This window comes from Protopterus annectens, chromosome 6.part1, assembly GCF_019279795.1.
Source record: "Protopterus annectens isolate FY-2018-M chromosome 6.part1, PAN1.0, whole genome shotgun sequence".
Lineage (NCBI taxonomy): Eukaryota > Metazoa > Chordata > Ceratodontiformes > Protopteridae > Protopterus > Protopterus annectens.
Window position 1 is genome coordinate 470,994,507 of NC_056738.1, and position 24,695 is coordinate 471,019,201.

General features: G+C 43.2%; 1 protein-coding gene across 4 annotated transcripts in view; it reads right to left on the reverse strand.

The window, feature by feature from the left end:
- Nucleotides 1-24,695, reverse strand: part of SLC19A1 (solute carrier family 19 member 1) — a 723,538-nt gene that overhangs the window by 174,582 nt on the left and 524,261 nt on the right. For all 4 annotated transcript variants that reach the window (XM_044075905.1, XM_044075904.1, XM_044075908.1 and 1 more), the window contains one exon: nucleotides 9,045-9,237. In XM_044075905.1, coding sequence (XP_043931840.1) covers nucleotides 9,045-9,237 — 193 coding nt within the window. The remainder of the gene's footprint in view (nucleotides 1-9,044; nucleotides 9,238-24,695) is intronic.

A 24,695-nucleotide genomic window follows, 5' to 3' on the forward strand; every position in this document is an offset into this window, starting at 1 on the left:
ACTCTGACTTCATCAGAATAAACATTATATAAACCAAAAGGTTTAAATACCCTCTCCCAGCACTAAATTACTTGCATCATTTCCTGTTTAAATTAACTATTAAAAGAATTATATAAAACAGATTAAAATAAACATTTTTTTATATATGTTAAAATAAGTGACAGCACATCAAGCCATAACCTGTAAATATCACATAAAATACATAGATTTGAGCTTCAAGAGTGCCATAATACTGACCCTCTCTTTGAGACCGGGTCTTGCATATGCATTAAGTCTGATTTGCCACATTAATTCAAGAAATTCAAGATAGTCCTCCTCTGGACACCACCCCCCCCCCCGGGACCTTAGGTCAACATGATCAGTTGCACAGAACTTAAATTTATGTGTGGGAAACATGTCAATATGACTAAACAAAGCATTTCTGTTATTTTTCTGTTGATACCATATTGGTGTTCATATACCCTTTGTTTACGGGCCCTTTTAGTTTTCCCCACATAAAATCCATCACAGGAGTCGTACTTGGCCACATACACCACTCCTTTTGAAAAACAATAATATTTCTTCTTCGGGTATATAACCTCAAAATTCTTAATAAAAACGTTTTCACCATCTAAAATAAAAGGACATTGTGTGCACCTGCCACATTTAAAACACCCAGCGCCCCTCTGTACCATCCTACTTCTTTCCAACAAACTCTTATATACAACTACCGGTTTGTCTCCTATTATCCCACTGACCTCATCGTCCAAGGTAAAAATTAACCAAAATTTCTCAATGATATTCCTAATAGCATAAAAAATGAGTGCAAAAGGAATAGTAAGGGCCCTAGAAAACCTGTCATAGTTGTCCTTACAAGGGTTTAAAGCAGTCACAAACGTGTTGGATAAGAGTTTAACTATTGCACCAGTTTGCCTTTTGTACTTGACCTTGTTTTTTATTACCAAATTCCAGGGGGTAACCTCTTCTTATTAGCATCCCTTTCAGTGTCTCACACTCCCTATAAAAATCCTCATCCTCTGAGGTCATTCTGGCAACCCTGACATACTGCCCCTTGACCAAGGCCTTCTTTTGATGTTCAGGGTGCCAGCTTTCAAAGTGCAAAAGTGTACTAGAGTAGGTGGGTTTCCTATATAGTTGTGATATGAACACCTTTCTCCTATAGTCTTTCTGAATAGTAACATCCAGGAAGTTTAATTTGTGATCATCCTTACTCATAGTAAATTTAAAAAAATGAGTGGTAACGTTAATGTATGCCACAAATTTCTCTAAATTCTCTTCCCCACCTTTCCAAAAGAGGACTATATCGTCAGGGTAGCAGCCATACAATGCCCAGGACTCTCTAAAGTTGGAAGTCATAATAAACTGGTCCTCCCAGTGAGCCACCACAATGTTAACAAATGTTGGTGCACAGCATGCTCCCATGGCCACCCCTTGTCTTTGAAAATGTGACCTTCAAAACTAAGGAAATTACTTTCTAGTACTAATTCCATGCATGTTCTAAGGGTCAATATTGTCCCGTGCCCCACGTCGGTGTTGATACATAAATATTCATAGAACCACTCAAGCCCCTCTTCGTGCAATATCCCAGAAAACAGGTCCCTGACATGCATGGTAACCATAATCAGCCCATCATCATACATTTCAGGTTTGATTTTACCAAGGAAATCCCATGAATCCTTAATAATCCATTGCCTTTTCTCCAAGACACCTTTAATGTTGGTGTCAATGTACTTAGCTAGGCAAAATGTTTTTGAAGCCTTAGCATCCACAATTGGATGGAGGGGTGGGTTAATAATGGATTTATGTATCTTTGGGATCCCAAAGATAATTGTTGCCCTAGGGCACTTTGTACTTTTAAACTGATTTGCCCGTTTAACAATAATTCCTCAACCGTAAGGTCAATGTTCCTAAAGGCAATGTTAATTTCGTTAATAGAAGCTTCAACATAAGTTTCACTGTACAATAAGTCAAACATTTTGCTGTTATAGTCAGAAGTGTTCATTATGACAAGCCCCCCCACCCTTATCAGGTTACATTAACCTAATATTCTGATTGCATATTATAACCTGTAAAAGACTCCATTCTAATTGGTCCAAATTGTTAGGGGCCCCTTTGTTGTTACATTTAAGTAATTGTCTAATCTCACTGTCACACATAACTTCATATAAAGAAACCAATGGGTGGGTAGGTAGAATAAAGGTACTGGGTCTGTATGGCATACACGGAGTCCCCGCAAGAACACTGATTCCTCCAAAGAAGGGTTGGGGGGTTTCCAGTCTCACCTCTGCTTGAGGATGTAGAGAATGTCTCAGAATGAGACGTCTTCCAGGAGAGACTGTGGGGAACCCTTCTCCCTCATCATAATTGGTGTCTTTTGTGATGGATTCTTCAAGGGAATCAAGATGCTTCCTCCTGCAAAGTTTCTTCTGGGGTGGCTCCCCAGTGGGGTCTTCTGAGGAGGACTCCAGAGAAAGGGTTTCCTTCAAGGGAAGGTCTTGTGGCTCCCATGCTCGAGATCCCAGAGTAGGAGGTTGGGACAGCTGCATGCTAGAGGGGGGTTCTGGTTCCAATGCCAATGGTGCCAACTGCGAGCTTGATGAAGCGAGGACCCTCTCCATAACCTGGAAAGCAGGCCCGCCCAAGGAGGGATGGGAGCCCGGAACCAAGAAGGACAACCTCGGAACAGGGGTCACACCCCACCCCGAGGAGACTGCCCCCAGGTGAGGAGCTCCGAGAGGACCGGTTACTGCCGGGAGAACCGTGACAATAGACGGTGCCACAGAAAAAATTGGCACTGAACTAGGTGTCATGGTGCCGACAACCCAATCACTGCTTCGAGGGTGCACCAGTTCCAAAGGAGCCATGGCACCAAGAGTTATCTGTGCCGACAGAAAAGCCTCCGCTGATGGAGCAGACACAGAATGCCCTAGGATGGACATCAGTACCAAAGTCCCTGAGTCCTAGGAGGAGGTTAAAGGAGAATACACAGGTGAATACGCTGTGAAAGCTTCCATTCCAAGAGTGAGGGAAGACCTAGTCTGGGTCGGTAATCCTCTAGCTGCCAAGAGCTGGTCCACAAACCTCACTACATCTTGTTCCAAAAGACTCCTGGTGGATCTGAAGGAAGTTGCCGATGGAGATTCTGGTCTCTCAATAAATGGATTGAATTGTTGTCCCACAAAGGGGTCATAAGAAGGGAGAGTACCTGGTTCTGGCGAGGTGCTCAGTCTTTGGAACCGCAGGTGTCCTGATATGTGGAGCCATGTACGACATTAGTACCATGGCCGGGGATGGTGCCGATGCTGGTACAGTGGTAGGAGCCTGAGTCATAATCAAGGTAGACACTGAGGGAGAAGACAGGGACCCTGGTGCCGAAGCTGTCTGCACCGACGGCGCAGGAGAAGCCTGGTGTCATCTTGGTTCTGAGGAGGACAGAGATGTCGGAACCGAGTGACTCAGTTTCTCTTTATGTTTTTTTCACATCATTATGCTTAGGATGTGGTGAGACCTCCATCCCAGAAAGAGCTTCCGAGAAGGGTGTTTTCAGCATACCCTTCAGAATAAGCTTGTTCTTGCATTCAGCCAACGTACGATTGCTTAAGCTAGAACAAATATCACAAGATACATTAATGTGGTCATGTCCAAACAATAAACACACCGGGCGTGACCATCTGAGTTGGGCACCTTACTCCCGCACTTATCATACTGCTTGAACCCAAGCTTAGCCTTATCCAACATTATGACAAAACAACACACTAGTACTATAATCCAACAACAAAACTATAGCTACCAAAACAACAGCAAGAAGTTATAGTAAGGAGTGATAGCGTTTTTTTTTTTAAACAGATAGCTAGGAAAGAGTACCAGCAATGGTACTAAAAAAATACCAAAAGGTAAAGGAAGGGCCTACCAAGGTAGGGAAGACGGAGTAGTACCAATGATGGTACGAAAGAACTACCAAGGTAGAGGGTAGGGTTAAGTCAGGAAATATAGGGTTTAGGAACAAGAGATAATCTTAGAAGAAAAAAAATGACTAAGGGAAGGTAATTAGTCAATAAAACTACAAAGAACCACAAAAAAAAAAAAACCTACACTTAGCTTGAGAGAAAGGCTTGGCACTTCTGACGAGGAATGCGGCAAACGAGATCTGAAGAGACTATGACAGTGGCATTGTGGGTAGGACTTAGCTGAGAGTTTTTGGCTGGGGCGAGCCTGGCACCGGCTGTGTCGGTTCCGAGGACGGAACCGAAGTCCCATCAGTAAGGAATGAATGAAGATTTACAACATCAGATTCATCATTATCATCAAAAAAGAAGTTATGTACTCACCATAACGTTCCATCTGAGTAGTTATACTTCATTTTTCTGCAACCTGTGGGTATTTGGATCCATATCGGATCTGAGCCGGCAACTTTACAAGCATATGATCCGAGCTCCTCCCCTTACCCATAACACACCATCATCTCCTACCTTCCCTCAGATTGAGTTTGCTGCCACTCAAACCAATCAGCAACTCAAACTACAGCAAACCATTCATGTTAATCACATGAGAAGGTTCGGGGGAAGGAGGGGGGAAAGGTTGCAGAAAAATGAAGTATAACTACTCAGATGGAACATTATGGTGAGTACATAACTTCTTTATCTGAAGTATTTACCTTCATTTTATCTGCAACCTGTGGGACAGAGTTCCCAGCTACTGAACCTCCTGGGAGGCCTTCACGGAAGAATATTCCTGAGCACCGCAGAGCCAAAGGATGCTCTCCCTCTGGAGATTAAACCCAACTTATAATGAGAAATGAAAGTATGTGACTTAGCCCAAGTTGCTGCAGCACAAATGTCATCCAATGATACCCTAGACCAGAAAGCAGCAGACGTTGCCATAGATCTGGTAGAATGAGCTTTAACAGAAACAGGTGGAGACAAGGTTTTGTCTTTTTAAATTTGCAAAATACATAGTGTAATCCATCTAGCTAAGAAAACTTTGGGGATGGCCTTACCCAAAAAGGGCTTAGAAAAGGACACAAATAACTGGTCAGACTTACGGAAGGGCTTAGTTGTGTGTAAATAAAAATGAAGTTGTCTATAAACATCTACCAAATGCAGTTTATATTCACCCTTGTTCTGAAAATTTGGGTAGAAAACGGGCAGGTTAATTGTTTAATTAATGTTTGATTCAGAAGCCACTTTTGGTAAGAAAGAAGGGTTTGTATGGAGAGAAACCCTGTCCTTGTGGAAGATCAAGTAAGGGGGCATGGTAGACAAGGCCTGAAGCTCAGAAACCCTCCTAGCCGACATAATGGCCACTAGGAAGGCTGTCTTCCAGGATACGAACTTCAAATCTGCTGATGCTGCAGGTTCAAAGGGGGTGGTAGCAACTAAGGCGTGTAGAACCAAGGTAAGGTCCCAAGGAGGAACAGGGTTCTTAACTGGAGGACGTAAACAAAAGGTGCCTTTAAGAAAAGCCTTATACAATCTAGAAGAGGCTAGGGCATTCCTGTTTTCGCGGACATGGACATTTGAAATAGCTGCCAGTGCACTTTCACAGTGGAAGAAATGTACCCTTGCTGAAAAATGCTGGCTAAGAAATCCAGTACCGTAGAGACATGAGCCGTAAAAGGATCCATCTTTCTCTGAGAAGCCCAAACAGAAAATTGTTTCCATTTACTACGGTAAATCTTCCTAGTGGGGGACTTATGAGCTGCCACTAGAATAGTTTTCACTGAAGACGAAAGACTGGGAGTCCTGGCAATCAAGGGAACTGGAGCAACTAAGCTGTCAGCTTGAGGCTGTCCAGGTTGGGCGGACAGGCACACAAAGGATGAGAAATGAGATACGGGCAGGGATCTAGAATCCAAGGAGGAGCTAGAACATGAGACCAGAGGAAGGAGAACCAAACCTGACAAGGCCAGAATGGGGCAATGAGTATCATCTTGCACCCCAGTCGGCAAGTCTTCTGAAGAAACTTCGGAATGAGTGGTAACAGGGGATAAGCGTACAGTAGCTTGGGAGGCCAAGCATGAACTAGAGTGTCTCTGGGGGGGGGGGTCTCCTGGTGAGGGGATCAGAGTGAAGAACTCGTTGCACTTCGCTTGGAAGGAGATGTGAAGAGATCGCAGCAAGGCTGTCCCCACACAAGGAAGAGACCACTTGCATGGCATTAGAATAGCCCAACTCAATCTGTCCGCTAAAATGTTGGAGCGTCCCGGGATGTACGCTGCAATCAGAAACCGACTGGTGGAGATCGCCTACTCCCAAACTCTCATGGCCTCGCGACACAGAGGGTAAGATCTGGTTCCTCCCTGTTTGCTGATGTACCAGACAACCGACATGTTGTCTGACTGAATTGCAATAGTCCCCGGAGGAAGAACAGTGTGGAAGGCCTGCAACTCTAAAAGCACTGTTCTCATCTCCAGAACACTGATGTGCAATCTGGTCTCTATCTGGGACCACGTGCCTTGGACTGCCCTCCCCAGATAACCCCCCCCTCACCCGAGCTGGGAGGCATCCGTGGTCACTGTGGCTTGCGCTGTGGATGGAATATATGGGCATCACTCTGCAATCTCCGGAGACTGGACCCACCAGAGAAGTGACGCCCTGCAGGCTTTGCTGATTTGAATTGGATATTCCATAGGGAGATCTAGCCATGACCACTGTACGGTTAGAGTCCATTGTAGAACACCCATGTGAAGACGTGCACAGGGGAGGATAGCAATTGCTGCAGCCATAGAGCCCAGGGCTCTGAGAACATCTGCTGCCTTTGGTAACCTGGGGCCAAGAATTATTGATACATGAGCCCTTAGATTCTGGACCCTGTCTGGAGTTAGAAAGACTTTCAATTGAAGGGTGTCCAGCCGTGCCCCGATATAATCCAAGATCTGTACTGGATTCAAGAGAGACTTGGGAACATTGATCGTAATCCCTAACAGGTCTGCAGGATGAAGAAAGGAGTCTCTGGCTTGGCAAAGAAGATTCTTGGTGATAGCAGCGAGGAGCCAATCGTCTAGGTAAGGGAATACCTGAATCCCCTGAAGCCTCAGGTGAGCCGCTACGTCGCTGAAGAATATACTCGCTTCCCAAATCGATCCACCGTCCTGGACTCCTTGTCCAGAGGGTGGACCAAGAAACTTTCTTGAGCCAGTTCCCTCTTGGTGGCTGCTGCAACCACCATCGTGTCCACAGGGGATCTCTTATACCATGCCTGTCTGTCCAAGAGTGGAGATAGAATCTTGTCCGGGCGCTTAGGTATTGGCTCTATGGTGTCAGGCTCCTTCCATGCCCACGTGGTTATAAGATCTACTAAGGGATCCACTGGCGGGAACTCCCAGGGCGTAGATGGGCCCATGCCAAAAGCCTCCAGGAGCACTGATTCATCCATAGAAGGTTTTGGGGCTGACCATCCTCCCCTCTGGCAGAGGATCTCCATGATGTCTCCAATGAAGACATCCTCGGGAGGTGACCTGAGGGAACCTTCTCCTTCATCTAAATCAGTGTCTTCTGTAAGGGGAGTCCAGGTGCCTTCTTTTGCATGTGTGCTTATGAGGACCCTCTTCAGTGGGACTCTCTGAAGAGGGCTCGTGAGCCGCGGGAGGTTCTTTCAGGGGAACTGCCTGGGGCTCCTCTAGCATGGGCTGCCCCTGAGACAAGCTGAAGGGAGCCGTAACCGAATCCGAGGGATTCTGGGCGGAATCCAAGGAGAGAGGCTGTGGTCTCGATCCTTGAGAGAGAACCCTCTCTACCACGTCGAACGCCGATGGACAGTGCACCTCCTTAGCACCCAACAAGGAGGAAGCTCTCCCCGGGTCTGCTGTGAGGATCGGGGCTGAGGCTAGGGTAGCCGGAGCTCCGAAGGAATGGCTCGGATCTGACAAGGTTGGAGCCGAAGACACCTCCATCCATTTGGGTCTGACTCCCTGTCCTCGGCCCTGAAAACTGCTCTGATCCGAACTGCTTGGATCCGAAGGACTCAAGATAATCGCTAGAGTCGAGGTTGGAGGAACCATCAGCGCCAAGTCCCCAGCTCCGAATATCCGCAGATCCATAAACCCTGAAACCGAAGGCCGGATCGGGGAAGGAGAAATCGGATGACAAAATGGCATGGAGGTCCCCCCTCCAGAAGGAGAGGGGCCTGGCAAGACTCCCATCTGAATTTGGGTCAGAATAAATCTCCTCATCATCCTGCCCATATCCATTTCAGAGAGACTCCGAGTCGAGCGCAAGGAAGGACTGACTCTGATCTGGCTGGTCGCTGGGAGGATATGGAGCAAGGCCTCGGCTCCGAAGGCTCCGTCGGCTCTGGGGAGAATCTGGGGGAGTGGAGCCGAGGAGACACAGGTCTCGATATCTTGGAAGGCGGGCTAGGGAAGGACTCCCGATCTGGAGACCGTTTATGGGGCCTATCCCCTTTCTTCTCTCTGTCTCTCCCTCTGTTTGTATCCTTATAGCTCTTGTCTCTCCCTTTTGCATCCCTTTCAGCAGGTCTAGCGGGAGGGTGAGTCCCAGCCTGAAGGGGTGGGTTGGGTGGGAGTTACAGAAGCTGAGGCCAAGGCTGAAGTGTCCAAAGTGGAAGCTGGGAGTAGGCCTTTTGCCACCAGTTTAGCCTTCCTATCTTTCAGGGCCCTTTCAGGCTGTTATGAGATAGTGGCCCTAGGCCCAGTGGTGCAGAAAGAAAAACAAGACTTTCTGAGAGGGAAGTCATTCAAATTTTAGCTCTTTAAACTATAATTAAAATGAAGAAAGACATGACAAAGAAACCTACTACATTCACACACAATCCACACAAGCTTTCTTGGTGAAAATTCCCAGTAAAGTAGCAAGGTAGCCTATGTTACTTTTCCCTGTCTGCTCTCAAAGCATAGAGGAGAAGCACTGAAAAGTCTGACATACCTGATGCCTGATGGGAAGGGGAAGCTTCCATGCAGCCTGGGAAAGCTTTATCTGAGAAGTGGCACAAACGTCTGCAGCAAGGGTCCTACAGATTACTGATGATCTGATCAGATATTTTGTTAACTAAATGAAAGGCAAAAAGAAGTGGGCAGAATTACTTACATGGCAATTGGAACCAGGAACTGGTAGGAACTCCTAAATAAAATATATGAAGCATAGCACAGCCAGATGTTGTTTGTTGAGTTCATGAGATAAAGAAGCCCAGCTTGCAATGCAGTTATTACACCAATCATTAGATGTGCCCATAGTTTCCAGTTGATTTTTATATATCCTGCACCAAATGCAGCAATGGCACCTAGAAGTAAAAAAAATAGGAAATAAGAATGCAGTCAAAAATATTCTAAAAAAGACGCACAACAGTAGCAATAAGAGTGGTTTAACAGCAGCTAACTGATTTTGTCTAAACATGGAAATCCCTACCTACACTGTTTCAGCTGTACTCTACAGTTTCTTCTGATCACATTGTCCCCTTGTTCTTCCCATTATGATGATGTCATGTCTGCTTTTATTTGGCCTGCTCTTAAAATGGCTTGCAGGTCGATGATCTTAACATTTATTTTGAATTCCCTAATACTGATTTAAATAAAATACTAAACTCCATTGAAAAATTCTCAAAAATATCTAATTATGCGATTAACTCTAATAAATCCATCACATTCCCTATGAATACTCTAGGACATAAGGAATTCTATTTCCCTGAAACTGAAATTAAAGTCAATTATAATCTCAAATATCTGGGTATTATGTTCACTCACCCCCAATCTGACATGACTAAAAACAGCTTGTTTAAAACCTGGTCTAACATCAATCACTGAGGACACTAAGAGATGGTTAAACCTCAATCTATCTCCACTAGCTAAGGCAGCCATAGTTAAAATTAATATTCTTCCAAGACTATTGTTTCATTTTAGTGCTATTAACCAAAATATATCAAAAAACTTCTCCAAACTTGGAACACTACTAGGAAAGTTTATTTGGCTACAAAAAGTACAAGAATAAAATACACTAAATTAGCATTACCCAAACAAAAAGGGGGCCTAGGCCTACCTGAATTCCAAACATAATAGCGCATACTAAACGCTAGTCGAATTATACAAATAGCAAATTTTGAACCATCCAACAAAGCATGGTATCCACTATGGATTAAAATATATTACAATCATCTAATCTCATGCAATTTAAACCCTAGAGCAGTACCCTTTCTAAATTCTAAGACTTTAAAGCATTTTAAGGTTCATCCCATAATAATAAGAAACACAGTAATATTTCAAAAGCTGGTAGCCTCCCTAAATCTTAAAGATACTTTGGTATTGGGACAGCCAGTACACCTTAATCCTAATATTAAATTAAACAATACTATATTAAACCTGAATCAGTATCCAAAAATTAAAAATATCACTGTATGGGACCTATACCAGAACAAACGTTTCTCAGCTCACAATATTAGACAAAAACATGAAGTAAATAAAAGCTATAATACCATAATCAACCAATTAATATACCTGATCAACACATTTACTATGAATGTCAAAATAGACAATCAAGACATGCAGGTATATCAACAAATTATTAACCTGCTACTGTCGAGATCTAAAATGTTATCAGATACATATAGATTAATAACAAAAATTAGATATCAAGATGCAATTCTATATTCCAAATTTTGGGAAGAGAAAAATAATAAGATAACTGATGAACAAAAATCTGATGCTATTGAACTTACTTTGAAATTAACTCCCCTTAAAAAACTAATTTATACCCAAATTATGATCAATAACAATGCGTATCACACACCACTTTTTCTTAGCAAAATTAATCCCTCCCACTCCCCTTATTGTACCATATGCCAAAACAGTGTTGCTGACACCCTTCATATTTTTTGGAGCTGTAAAAATGTTTACAAGTTGTGGTGTTTGCTAAGGACCAAGTTAGAAAAAAAGGGATACACCAAATCTACCGTCATGGAAAATGGCAATTTTACATATATTCCCTAATAATTTCTCATATGAAAATAAACACATCATAGTCACATTGTGTGCAATGATCAAATCATATATAGTCCAAAATTGGTTAGATAGAAGTAAAATCACATGGGAAGAATTTAAAGGAATGGCTATAAAATACTTATTAGACAGCAAATTAATTACAAGAAGCCAAAAAAAACTATCTTACTATCAGAAACATTGGAAAATGCTTTTAGAAATCCTAGGACAAAATTGATTTATGACCAAGGGACTTCACCATCAATATTACTTTACATAATTAAGGGAAACTAAAGGCAGTTATTATAGAAATACCCACAATAACAGTGTACAGGTCATGGCAAGCACATATAAGATGAACATTAAGGTGACCTCAATGTATATATTGTACATAGTGCAAGACAGAATGTTTATTTAGGTAGACTAGAATATCTGGTTGCAATGTTTTAATGTCACATTTTCAATATGTTGTATACTATCTTTATGCAAATGTCTGTTTTACAGCTCATTAAGAGCAGCTTGATTATTAGACAATTCTGTATAATTGTTACCCTAACATTGATGATTTATGTTATGTATGTCGTATTTGGACGACTAAAACTTGATATTCCAAGTAGCTTGTATGTATATTTTCTGTGTCATTCTTTTCTTGTATTTAAATAGAAGTGAAATGCAATAAAAATTATATTTGAAAAAAAAATGGCTTGCAGGTCTCCATGAACTCAACACCTCCCTGGATCATGCATGCTATATTTCATTCACCTCTATCACAATTTTAACTTGCACTGAACTTTAAAATGTAGATATGCATTTAGTAACATCACATCTTTCCTGACAGAACAAATGTTTAATTTGCCTAGCATTCCTCTCAAAAAGTCATATGTTTTTCTCAAATGTGTCTAAACGAGAAGCCTATTAAGTTACTGGGTACAAGCTCATTGCAGCTGATACCTTTCAAAACAGTGATATGCACTAAGTGGAATGTTTCCACTTTCTCCAACTCTATGCAACCTGGAGTATTGTTATTCAAATTGGGGTGCTGCCTCTCCCCAGCTCAGTTTTTTAATTAAAAAAAATTAAAATACACTATTTAAACACTTATTGAGTGTGATGAGTTTACATTTGATAAGTCAACAGGAAGATGAGTAAATATAGATGGTTGATTCAGAAGTTCATCATCCAAAATGAATCACCATTACACTCCTCATTAGTCTAAGCAAACTGCTACCTGTCAACCTCAAATTCTTTGCATTCCAGCTACTCTCATATACCAACTGCTACACCGTAATTACTAGCTGCATTTAACAAATGAACATCAGTTTAAAACACACTCCAGAATGATACAATTCTTAAACATTCCCCAGATACATCTCATCCTCACTAAACTCGCACAGCTGATACTTTCTCTATAGCAGGCCCTGCACTTCTTACCATCACACATTAAGTCCACTTTTCCAAAGAACTTAGAATCTATCCAAAGACATTTGTTAATAATCCTTGGACAAACGTTTTAGCACTTACTGAGACTTTACAAATGGACTACAACTCTTTCAAAATTGATACTTACACTAAAGAACTTGTGTGTTTTAACTGTGATCTGCAGTTTTGCTTCAGGTCTATGTATATATTGTAAATAGTTTTGACCTGGTTTGTTAATAATTTGTCGTAGAATGGGAATGCTGCTTGTCATTTGTTGTCTTTTACTTTTCATGGAAAACTTAAAATATTTTGAAAAAAAAAACACACTATAAAGTCAGAATTACACATATATCCAACTCGATCTTGCATTAAGAATGTAGTTTAGGCCACCCATGTATGTGTACACAATATATATACAGACATCAGTCTATTTAAAATAGCTTATATTCTATGCAGCCTACTTCCCCGCTTCCAAGAACAGTGACATTTCTTTACTACAGACTCTTAAATTCTATGTTTCATAATATTCAAGCTGTTCCAGTACTAACAGCAACAGTCTACTCAGATTTGTTTACTTTATTAATCACTTAAATATACTGACCTTATTCAGTCTTTCAACTTTCTCCCTTAATATGCCAGTTCCAACTAAAAAATGCATTTTTAGAATTCATACTAGCAAATATCTTACATAAATTAATGTACACACACATCAATATATATATATATATATATATATATATATATATATATATATATATATATATATATATATATATAGGTTCATAGGTTCATACTAGGCTATCTGCCCGAGGGCATTTATAAGCCTAGCCCATTGTTTTGTGGCTTACGCCACCCCTTTAGTATGGGGAACTATACCCATTATTTTGCTGTGCCTCTGTCGAGCAGTGACACTGAGGTAATTCCTGGGGTATATCTGCGATCTCCCATCCATTGGTCAAGATTTCTCTTGAACAAGGCCAGCGAGTGCTCTGCCTCACATGTACCGGGATTTTGTTCCACAGCATAGGGAGTCTTTGGGTGATGAATCTATCCCTCCAGCACGTCCTATTAATAGCCGTGTCGAGGTTTAAGTCTCCGCCCTTGTGGCTCTGATGGATCTAGATTTTTGAGGTGAAGCATATTCATCAAATCTGGGTTTGACATGGCCTTGTATGTTAGGCAAAGGTCACCTCTGAGCAAGCGGTGGCGACTGAATAGAGCTGGAGTTCTTTCAGTCGGGCAGCATAGGACAGATTTTTGAGACCCTTTATCCTTTTGGTGAGGAACTTTTGTGGCCTCTCCAGCTGCTGCAAGTGTCGGGTCAGATACATTCCGAATGGGGCATTGTACTCAATCATTGGTCTGATGAGTGATGAGTAAAGGGAGACTATGACCTCCCTTGATCTAGATGAGAATCCCTTCATGATAAGGTGGGCAATGTAGAAGGACTTCCTAACTACTTTAGCTACATGGGTGTCGAATGACAGACTACTATCAACCTGGGTCCCCAGGTCCCTGATAACTTCTTCTGTGCTCAGTGGATTGCCACCTATTTGGTAGCTAGGGGTAACCTTGTTTTTCCCGAAGGGTATGACTATGCATTTTTGGCATTTAACTTTAGGCCGTGGCTCTGGCACCAGTTATCCGTTTCTGTGAGACCCTTCTGAAGGATATCTGTGTCAGATGTGTTTTCTACTATGGCCCAGTTTGCAGTCATCTGCAAACTTTGTCAGCCATAACCCTCCTGTGTTTGCTTGTACTTGGAAAAGTAGATGCCAAACAAGAGTGGGCCCAGGACTGAGCCCTGTGGGACACCACTTGTGACAGGCTTTGAGTCTGACATGGCGCCAGCAACTCTGACCCTGTGGGTTCTGTCACTCAGCCAGTTTGCAACCCATCTTGTGATGTATGGGTTAACATTTAAGCTGATGAGTTTTCAATGATACCCGAGTGGGGTATTGTATCGAAGGCCTTAGCCAGATCGAGGTAGGCTGTATGGACTGCCTTTCCCTCATCAATGGCTTTGGTGACTGTTTGAAAAAGTCAACCAAGTTTAAAAGGCATGATCTGCCTTTGACAAAGCCAAACTGGGTTGGATCCAAAGTCTGCAAATTCCTATGTCTTTATTTATGAGGTCCATTATGATCCTCTCCATGGCTTTGCAGATAAGGCTTGTCAAGCTAATGGGCGGTAATTTCCAGGGTCTGTGGAGGCACCGCCTTTGTGAAGTGGGACCACAGTTGCAGTGCGCCACTCCTGGAGTGCGTATCCAGAGGTAAGACTTTGATTAAACAGCTGTCCTAGCTGTGGGTTTAATTCCTCATTGAGTTCGTGGAGCACACAGCCGGGGACACCATCGGGTCCCATGGATGCTGTGTTTTTGCTTTGGAGAGAGCAGTTCTCACTTGGGCGCTGGAGATGTTTGGGGGCTGCACTCATTTGGTATAGATATCTCTCCTTTTGGGGAGGGGAGAAGTTTGCACTGAACCTGTCAGCCAGTATGTTGGCAATGTCTGTAGGATCAGTAATCTTCACATCATTTTGAACTAGTTCTGAGCATATCTGGGAGTTTCCTCCTAGGTTTCTAACATAGCTAAAGAAGGCCTTATGATTGTCTTTTGAGTCTTTAGCTATTTTTCTCTCGAAATTTGCTTTGGATGATTTTATGAGAGCTCTTAGTTTTTACTTATAGTGATCAAGGGTGTCTTACCTTTTAAGGATTTTGCTCTATCTTGTAGTAGCTTCCTCCTTTTGTTGTAGAGTTTGTTTATGGCTGGGGTCCACCAGACTGGACGCTTGCCTTTGGTACAAAGAGTCTTTGTTTTGCTTGGGATTGCCTTATCCATGCAGTCCTGCAGGTGCTGGTAGAAGGCGTTTGTAAGTGATTCAGCGGCTTGAGTATTGTTTTCCACGGCTCGGGGCCTGAAAGGAGACCACACTAGTCTTTAGAAGTGTGAAGTCGGCTTTTGAGAAGTTCTTTACTGTGGTCTTTTATTTCAGGTGGGGTGGGATGAGGACCTCCAGCGAGATTAGTTTGTGATCTGATCTCACCAGTGAGGGTATACTTCCGGTGTTGAACATTGTGCTCCCATGTTCGTGATGATGAGATCAAGTATGTTATCTCCTCTTGTGGGGATGGTGACTAGTTGTTCCATGGCATTTGAGTTTATGAATTCCAGGAACTTTTGGGCTAGGGTGTTTGGGCTTGAGTAGTGTTCCCAGTCTATATTAGGGTAATTGAAGTCACCTAGTATGATGGTGTTTGGTGATACATTTATCCCTCTAGTGTTTTCAGGAAGGCCATGTGAGTTTCCTGAGTTTGTGAGGGTGGCCTGTAACATGCTACAATTTGCAGAGCAGTCTTGCCTATGGTTAATTGCACCTGGATGGTCTCCGATGCATCGTGCGTTGCCACCAGTCTTGAGGTGTGGGTGTCCTTGATGAATATGGATACCCCCTCCTTTCTTGGTATTGTCCGGATTTTGGGGCGGAACGCATGATATGAGGTAAAACCTGATAGCTGGGGTGCTCTCAGGAGCCTTGAACCAGGTTTCTGTCACAGCACAGACATCGATGTTCTCCATACTGAGAAGGGCCTCGAGTGCGTGCATTTTGAGATTTAGACTTCTGGCATTGAGCAGCATTACCCTTAGTTTTTTCCTTTTTGTGTTCTAGGGTGGTAGGTTTAGAATTTGAGCCTTGCCTAAAAAGGCACTATGGGGTGGCAAGAGCCTTTGCCAATATCCGGAATCCCAGGGGTGACAGGTGCAAGCCGTCCCTTGGCAGCGTGGCTTGTCCAGCATGTCATCCCAGGCAGACAGATACTGGATCCCCTTTGAATGACACCAGTGTTTAAGCCAATTGTTAAAGCTGATCATCTTATCTCTGTATTGTGGCATCATTCTTGGTGAAGGTAGGATACTGCTCAAGGTCAGGGTCATACCTGCCTGGGCTACATAATCAGAGAGCTCCTCAATGTCTCTTTTCATGTAGTCCAAGGAGGTACGTCTCAGGTCGTTTACACCAGCGTGGACAATGACTGAGTCATATTTGTACCTGCTGTTGAGAGACCTGAGTGCTTGCGTTATGTGGCGGATTCTAGCGCCCGACAGGCAGCTTACTGTGACCTTCTCCTTACTCAGTCTGGTGAGCGGGACATCAGTGTGTCTGACTATGGAGTCACCAATGACTAGTGTGTCTGGCATTGTGTTTGGCCTTAAGGGCTGTGACTGTTTGACACTCTGACTGTGAGGTCTATGTGTTGCGGGTGTTGTGTTCTGAGGTGGTGGTTGTTTGGGTGTATATATGTGTGTGTGTGTGTATGTATATTTTATATATATATGTGTGTGTGTATATATACACTGGCTTTTTCTAGGAAAATGAATTGCCAGTAAAATGGGGATTTCCCTTTTCCCTATGCTGATAAATAGCAAGGGTGGAGGGTTCAACCCCACCATATTAGGAGGTACTGGTGGGGGGGGGGGGGCTTGCTTCAATGTGACTTTTTACTCCAGAATGGTGTTCACATTCGGAAGGCTTCACTCACTTCAGATTGCACTTCAGCAGATCAATCGCAAATGAGTCACTTTCTTCTCAGGAAACCTTAGAATCACTATTTGAATTTCAACTGTTTATATAAAAAGGTTCCACATAAACAAGAATTACATCTGTATGCCAGCAGATAAAGACTGGAGGTCTCTCTCATTTAATTTAATTTCAAATGAAATGCCCTCAAGGAGTGATCCGGGAGACTCCTCCCCTTCATCAAAGCCTGTTTTCTGTTAATGACTCTGGTGGGGAGTCAATGTGCCTCATCTTGCACTTGTACGGGGATGCTCTGGGGAAGACTTGGAAGGCTGAGTGGAGTCCTAAATAGGACTGACTCAGGGCTAGTATGGACTGGCTCTCCCAATGTAATGGAATGAGCAGGCTCAGGACCCAGAACAGAGAGTTGAGGAGGAGAAGGGTCCCAGGAGGGCAAAGATATCCGATCTCATTATGTGGAGACAGTTCTCTCCACTGTTTTAAAGTCAGGGCCAAAGCAGACCCCAAAACCAACCTAGTAGGTGCAGAAGCCCCCTAACTAGGATGGCCAAGGGAATCCCCTGACCCTGTCTTGAGGTAGAAGTTGGGGCTGAGCTGTCTAGCACTGAAGATGCAAGGGGAAGAGACTGCTCCAAGAGCCTCAGAGTCGATCCTCTGCCCTCCCTGATCCGGCGCCGTAGAAACTGCTCCATGATCTTAAATCCCTACAGCTCTAACACAGTCGGTGCTGACTGGATCAGAGAAGAAGCTGGAATTGACAAAGACCACAACTTCAGTTCCGACATGGACAAGCCTTACATCTGATTCTTCTGAAACAGGGGGATGGATTGGAATATGAGCAGTAATGGGGACCTTGGAAGGTCCGAAGCTGATGGGTTCCATGAGAGACACAGCAGGGGAACCCCCAACAGAATTTGATCCCGAGGAATTTCCTCATCATTCTGTCCATATTTGCTTCATATAGACTCCTGGTAGACCTGAAGGATGATGAAGATGGAGGAGGTCTGGAAGCCTTGAGGAGGTCTGAAAGCCTTATGGGGTATCTCATGTAGAACAGTTAAATGTAACCTGCAAGCTACCATCTCAGGTGAGAATCTGGGTTCCTTTCAAGGAGAAATGTGGTGGATCCAAGGAAGTAGCCAGGTCTCAGGTCCCTGGAATCTTTGAATGTGGAACCAAAGCCGGAGACGACAAAGGAGAGTGGTCAGGAGAAACTTTGGCTCCTTAAGTTTTCTCATTGATTTTTTCACCTTTGTCCCCATTCGGTTTGTCTGCAGGCTTCTTAGTGGATGGGAACACACCACAAACAGAAGAGAAAGAGGAAGGAAGACAACCTTTCACTACAAGCTTATTCCTCTATTCCATCAAAGCTCGATGGTTGAAGGCTGAAAAGATATCACACTTTACATCTAAGTGACCAGCTCCTAAACAATAAACAAACTCTAAGCATCACAGTTTGGAATTTTATGCCCACAGGTGACACAATTTTTAAACCCTGTTGGCTTTTCATCCACAGTAAACCAAATCACAACACAACACTAGAAAATAACAAAAACACTAGAGAAAGTTAGAATACCAGCAATGGTAACAAGAATTATTTCAGGAAGAAAGAGAAAAAGGGTACCAACAATGGTATACAAGAATTACTAGACCCCTTGTAGAAGAGAGAGGGGGCACAGAGCCTAAACACATTTAACTCAACTTATTCTAATAAGGCTTTTTTTTTTTTTTTTTAAGACTTTTTAGGGGAAGGGAAATCTAAGGAAAGAGAGTCAAAAGGACTCCCGCAAAGGTAGAAGACAGAAATATGAAGAGTAAATCGAGCAGAAAAAAATTAAACTTATCTGCTCTACCTGAGTTACAACACCCATGTTCATGTTTGAACGCTGAGAGAAGCAAACGATATCTGAGGTAATGAAGGGCTTGGAGGGGATTATGGGCAAGGGGAGGAGCCTGAGCTAAGGATCCTAATTTGAAAAGCGGCTGAAGTCGGATCCGAGGTCGGATCTGAAACCCCATTTGTTAGGAACAGATGGAAAAGACATCAGATTCTATGAGACTTGACTTAGATTCTCACGACTTCCACTCATCACAGTGGGTTGGACAGTATTCCCACTCCTGTTGATGCTTCTATGACCATATTATCTGACTGGATAGCAATAACCCTCGAGGGAGACAGTCTTGAAAAGCAATAATGTCAGCAGAACAACTCTCACGTCTAACCCATCTGCAAAGAAAATAGACTCCTGAGATAACCAGGTACCATGAGTCACCTGCTAGCTGCAGCACCCCCCCCCCCCAACAATAGAAGAGATACATCTATGGTAATGATGCTCAGTGTGTCTGCAATTAAACATATTTCAAGCCAGTAGATGAGTGAGAACAAACCACCACTGAAAAAGTGACCTGAAAAAGTGACCTGCAAACCTTGGATATCTTGAATGGAAGGGACAAAGGGTTGAAATCCTGAGACTACCAGAGTAAGAAAGACAAAAGAAATACCTTTATGCAAAGTTACCCTTGTCTGATATGGGATACCATGAAAACTGAAGTTTCCAAAAGGCCCAAGACTTTGTTGCAAGCCTGTGTGGAAAATAATGAGATGAATAAAGCAGTGCCACCACTTACTGTAGAGAAAGTAACCCACCCTGCGAAAGTAAGATCTGACAAGAGGTTGTGCCTAGAAATTAACCAAAAATAATTATGGTTTGAATTGGTATAACATGATACTTTGCAAGATTTTTATGGTCAGAAGGGAATGAAAAAATGTGAATACCATTGGAAAAGACGGGAGACTGAAGAACAAGGTTCTGACCTGACAGAGACTAGCACCAACATGAAGCTCAGATGTCTCATGGAATCCTTAGTGAGCATCATATGGAGGAAGACTTCTTGGAGCTTCAAACAGTACATCCAGTACCCTTATGACAATCAGGAAAGGACACACTGCTTTAATACTAAAATCTGGAATAATATCCTAAACATTTCTGGTCAGGTAGGATCTCTTGGGTGACTCTGTTTTGTTAACAGGCTTAATACCTCCTTCCTTTCTACTTGCTTGTTCATAGATTCATACTAGGCTAACAACCACCAAGGTCTTTACAAGCCTAGCAGTGCAACCCAACCCAGTTTTGTCCCAGAATTCCTTGGACACCTATATGGTGGGGTGTGTTAATAAACAGGTAGCTAAGGGTTGTGTGTGTGTGTGTGTGTGTGTGTGTGTGTGTGTGTGTGTGTGTGTGTGTGTGTGTGTGTGTGTGTGCGTGTGTGGGGGGTTATGTTAGTTAAGGATTTATTTACTCACTGTTGACCTCCGTCTATCACAGACACGGTGGCTAGGCTGGGGCTGAATTTGCAATCTCCCATTCAATGATCAAGGTTTCTTTTAAACAGGGTCAGGGATGAATTCTGCTTCATGTAGATGGAGACCTTATTCCTTAACACAGGGATCCTTTGAGACACATATTGTTCCCCTCTAACAGGTTCTATGTATGTTGCAGACAAAGTTCAGGTCCTTAGATCTAGTGTTTCTGGTACTGTTTGCCTTGTGGATGCACAAGAGATTCATCAGAGCTGGATCCAAGGACACCTTATATGCCAGGCAAACCGGTAGGAGACGAGTGCAGAGACAGGACCTTGAGGTAATCTCGATAGGACAGGGTATTCATACCCTGGATTCTCTCAGTAAGGAACCTTTGAGGGCATTTTAACTGTTGCAAGTGCCTGGTTAGGTACATGCCAAAGGAGGTATTATACTCAATGATGGGTCTGATAAGGGCTGAGTAGAGTGGTACTATAACTTCCTTGGATCTGGATGCCATACCCTCATTTATGAGTTTGGTGACAAAAAATGATTTTCTAATTATTTTGCCTACTTGTTCCCAAACTATCAGGTCAACTCTTAAGGGTGTTTTATTAATTAAATAATTAACTTGGGTGGAAGCTCTCCCAAACGGCACTATATAACACATTTCTTTGCACTGAGTTTTAATCTGTGGCTTTCGCACCAGTGAGCAAGGGTAAAGAAAGGGCAAAGTAGAAGGAATAAAGTTAACAGAGTGCTCTCCGTTTATGATTTCTCTCACTTGTTTACCCCGGTTATGTTCTCCAAAGTGGATAAGTAGACACACACACACACAACAACAAAAAAAAAAACTCCTGACTAACTCCAGTGTGGAATAGTTAGGCAAATCCTCATGACTGCAGCTGTTTGCCTGTAGACTAACAGTCTTCTGGAGACTGCTGGGAAGGAACTGCCTCTTCCCAGCAGCCTCCTTTAACTCTGCTGCTGTGTGGAACCACATACAGATTCATCTGCAGTCTACTGAAAAAATGTTGTGGGGGACAGAATTTGACACTCACAGCAGTTCAAGTTTTGCCATACTTCTCTATGGTTTCAGGGTGATGTTGTTCCTCTTTTCCAAACAGGAAGGGTTTTGAAAGAGGGAAGTTAAGGAAGGTGACAGTGTCCTTGATAAGGTCATCTGCAACAGCTGGAAAGGCCACAGAAATACCTCAATAAAAGAATCACAAGCCTAAAGCAGATGGCATATGCTGACCGTCTAAAATAACTCCAGCTATACTCTGTGGCATATCGGCTACTCAGAGGCAATCTTTCCTTAACATACAAGGCCATTTCAAACCCTGAGCTGCTGGACATGCTCCACTTAAAGAAATCCCAATCCCTCAGAACCACACGCTCCAAGGATCTAAACCTTATCATCACAATGAACAAAACATGCTGGAGGGATAGGTTCCTGACCCAGAGAATCCCCATACTCTGGAATAGACTGCCCATACATGTCAAGCAAAGCACCTCATTGGCCCCCTTCAAAAGGAACATTGATGATTGGATGGAAGATAGGAAATTCACCCCGTTGATCATGTCAGTCGCCCTGCTAGACAGGAGCGCAGGGAAGTAAATATTGTGGGAAAAATTTTCCAGGGAATTGTTATGGCTAGGCTTGCATAGGCCTTAGGGCCGATAGCCTAGTACCAACCTATGAACCTATGAACATCTGTTAGGTACAGCTAGGTGTCCTGGCACATGGTAATGGTGGATACTACAGCCTCAGCAGCTCCCTCAGCCACACTGCACAGTACACTATCCACGAGAATGGTCATTCTGAAGGAGGCTAAGGACTGAGTCCTTTTCTTTCAGTGACCCATATAGAAACAATTCTATCCCCTGTGATTTTATCAGCTGAATCCCTATGGAAATATAAAATGTAAGGAAGATGACTCAGAGCCTGCAAATAGGACAGTATGGACTTGAACATGTACTTTCTAAATCTGTCCCTCGCACTGACTCACATTCTGAAGTATGGAAAGTTAGGTTCTGAGGCAATGAAGAATTTTCTAGGACCACTGAAGAGACCACAGTATCCAACTCTGGTATCTCTTCGCAAGTGAAGCACTCCCTAGGGACAGGAAGACTTGTCCATGTTCTTGGGAAAAATGTTCCCATGCACTGCATTTCCCAAGCTAATCTGGTAGTCTATTTCAAAATATTCACCAAGGCAGGTGGTGCCCAGGAGGCAGCCTTTCTGTCCAGCCACATTTTTGCTGCATCAGCTGAAGATGCTCATAAAATCTGGGATCTTCAAGTGGGAAGAAAGATTAGTTAGCCCCTTCAACATCTGTGTCTTCTACAGTTGAGTCCAAAGAGGACTTAATGTAGTTTATTTTTAACAGACCCTTGGTGGGTCTCTTGAGAGGGGACTCCGGCTTCAAAATATACAGAATCTGCTTGACAGAAAATCTGAATGAAGAGAATTGCAAAAGGCCTGAAGAACTCTATTCTAATGTGAAAGTTCCTTAAAAAGGCCTGACTGTGACTAAGTTGGGAGCAGAGGAATAAAATGTGGCCTTTGACAATGAGTATGTAAGCTCTGATCTAGTGTTAATGAAACCCTACACTGAACAAACCTCAAACTCAGCACAAGGAAACCTGGAACTGGTGTTATCACGACTAAAACTAAAACAGGATAAGCCAACACTTAGAAGGCTAGTGCTGTCAAGGTGGCAACTAAAGCATTTTCGGGTTCAGCAAATCCAACACAGGGCAAAAGGATACAGGACCTTCTTGGATCGATGATGATATGGGTTTAACAGAGATCATATCAACACTGATAGAAGATAGGATGAATTATAGCCCAGAGGGAGCTTGTTTTTCTGTTGCCAAAAAGGGATATTAGGTCCACAGAACAAAAAAAGAAGTTATGTACTCACCATAACGTTCCATCTGAGTAGGTACTTCATTTGTCTGCAACCTGTGGGTATCGGATCCGATCTCGGATCCGAGCTGGCAGCTTCACAAGCTACAAGATCCGAGCTCCTAGCTCCTCCCCCTACCCATAATCCCCTGCCACTAACTGTATTACCTCAGATCGATTTTGCCCAATCTAAGTCATAACGTCGACAGAGGTATACTGAAGACCTAACCTCAAGATAGCAATATTACAGGTGACCAGAAAAACCCGAAAAAGGGTTAGGGGGATGGCAGGGGGGGACGGTTGCAGACAAATGAAGTACCTACTCAGATGGAATGTTATGGTGAGTACATAACTTCTTTATCTAAAGTAGTTACTTCATTTGCTCTGCAACCTGTGGGACAGAGTCCCCAGCTACCTAGACAATAAACCTTGGTGTCCTTATGGAAGGATATTCCGAAGCACCGCGGATCCAAAAGAAGCCCTACTTCTCGATATCATATCCAGTTTATAATGAGAAATGAACATATGAGAAGAGGACCAGGTAGCTGCTGAACATATGTCGTCCAAAGGAACCCTGGACCAGAAAGCTGCTGAGGTGGCGATGGACCGGGTAGAATGAGCGTGTATTCCCATAGGAGCTGGTTTGCCTGAAGATACATACCCCTGAACTATACATTGACAAATCCAATTTGCTAGGGTCACTTTAGAAATGGCCCTTCCCCTGGCTGATTTTGCAAAGGACACAAATAACTGATCAGACTTGCGAAAATCTATCTTTAGTTCTGTGCAAGTAAAAACGTAGTTGCCTGTGTACGTCCAGTCTGTGCAATATGTACTCTCTCTTATTCTGAAAATTTGGAAAGAACAAGGGCAAACTGATTGATTGATTGATATTTGATTCCAAAGCCACCTTAGGTAAGAAAGACAGGTTAGTCCTGAGAGACACTCTATCCCTGTAAAAAATGAGATAAGGGGGTTTCATACACAGTGCTTGGAGTTCCGAAACCCTCTTAGCAGAAGTAATAGCTACCAAGAAAGCCATTTTCCAGGACATGAATTTTAAAGGAATCGAGGCTGCAGGCTCAAAGGGTGGACTCGTCAGGGCTTGCAAGACTAGTGTCAAATCCCATGGGGGCACCACCGTTTTCACAGGAGGTTTCAAGAGAAAGATGCCTCGCAAGAAAGTTTTGCATAACTTTGTGGATGCCAATGATCCTAGTCCATCTCCCACATGAAAATGGGAAATGGCTGCTAACTGTACCTTAACCGTAGAAGCACATGCTCCCTGCCGAAAAATCAGCGACAGGAAGTCCAGGATTGTCGGAATAGGAACTGTAAAAGGATCCAGGCCCTTGTCTGTTGCCCAGATGGAGAAGCGTTTCCACTTGCTATTATATATTTTCCTGGTAGCCGGCTTATGAGCCGCTACCAGAATGGTGATGAGATACCGGCAGTCCTAGCCATCAGTGGAACTGGATCAACCAAGCAGCAAGCTTGAGGTTTACCAGGTTCGGGGTTTGACATCCTGCGGGATGTGAAATCAGGTCTGGAATGGGTTCCAGTATCCAAGGGGGAGTTAAACTGTGAGACCG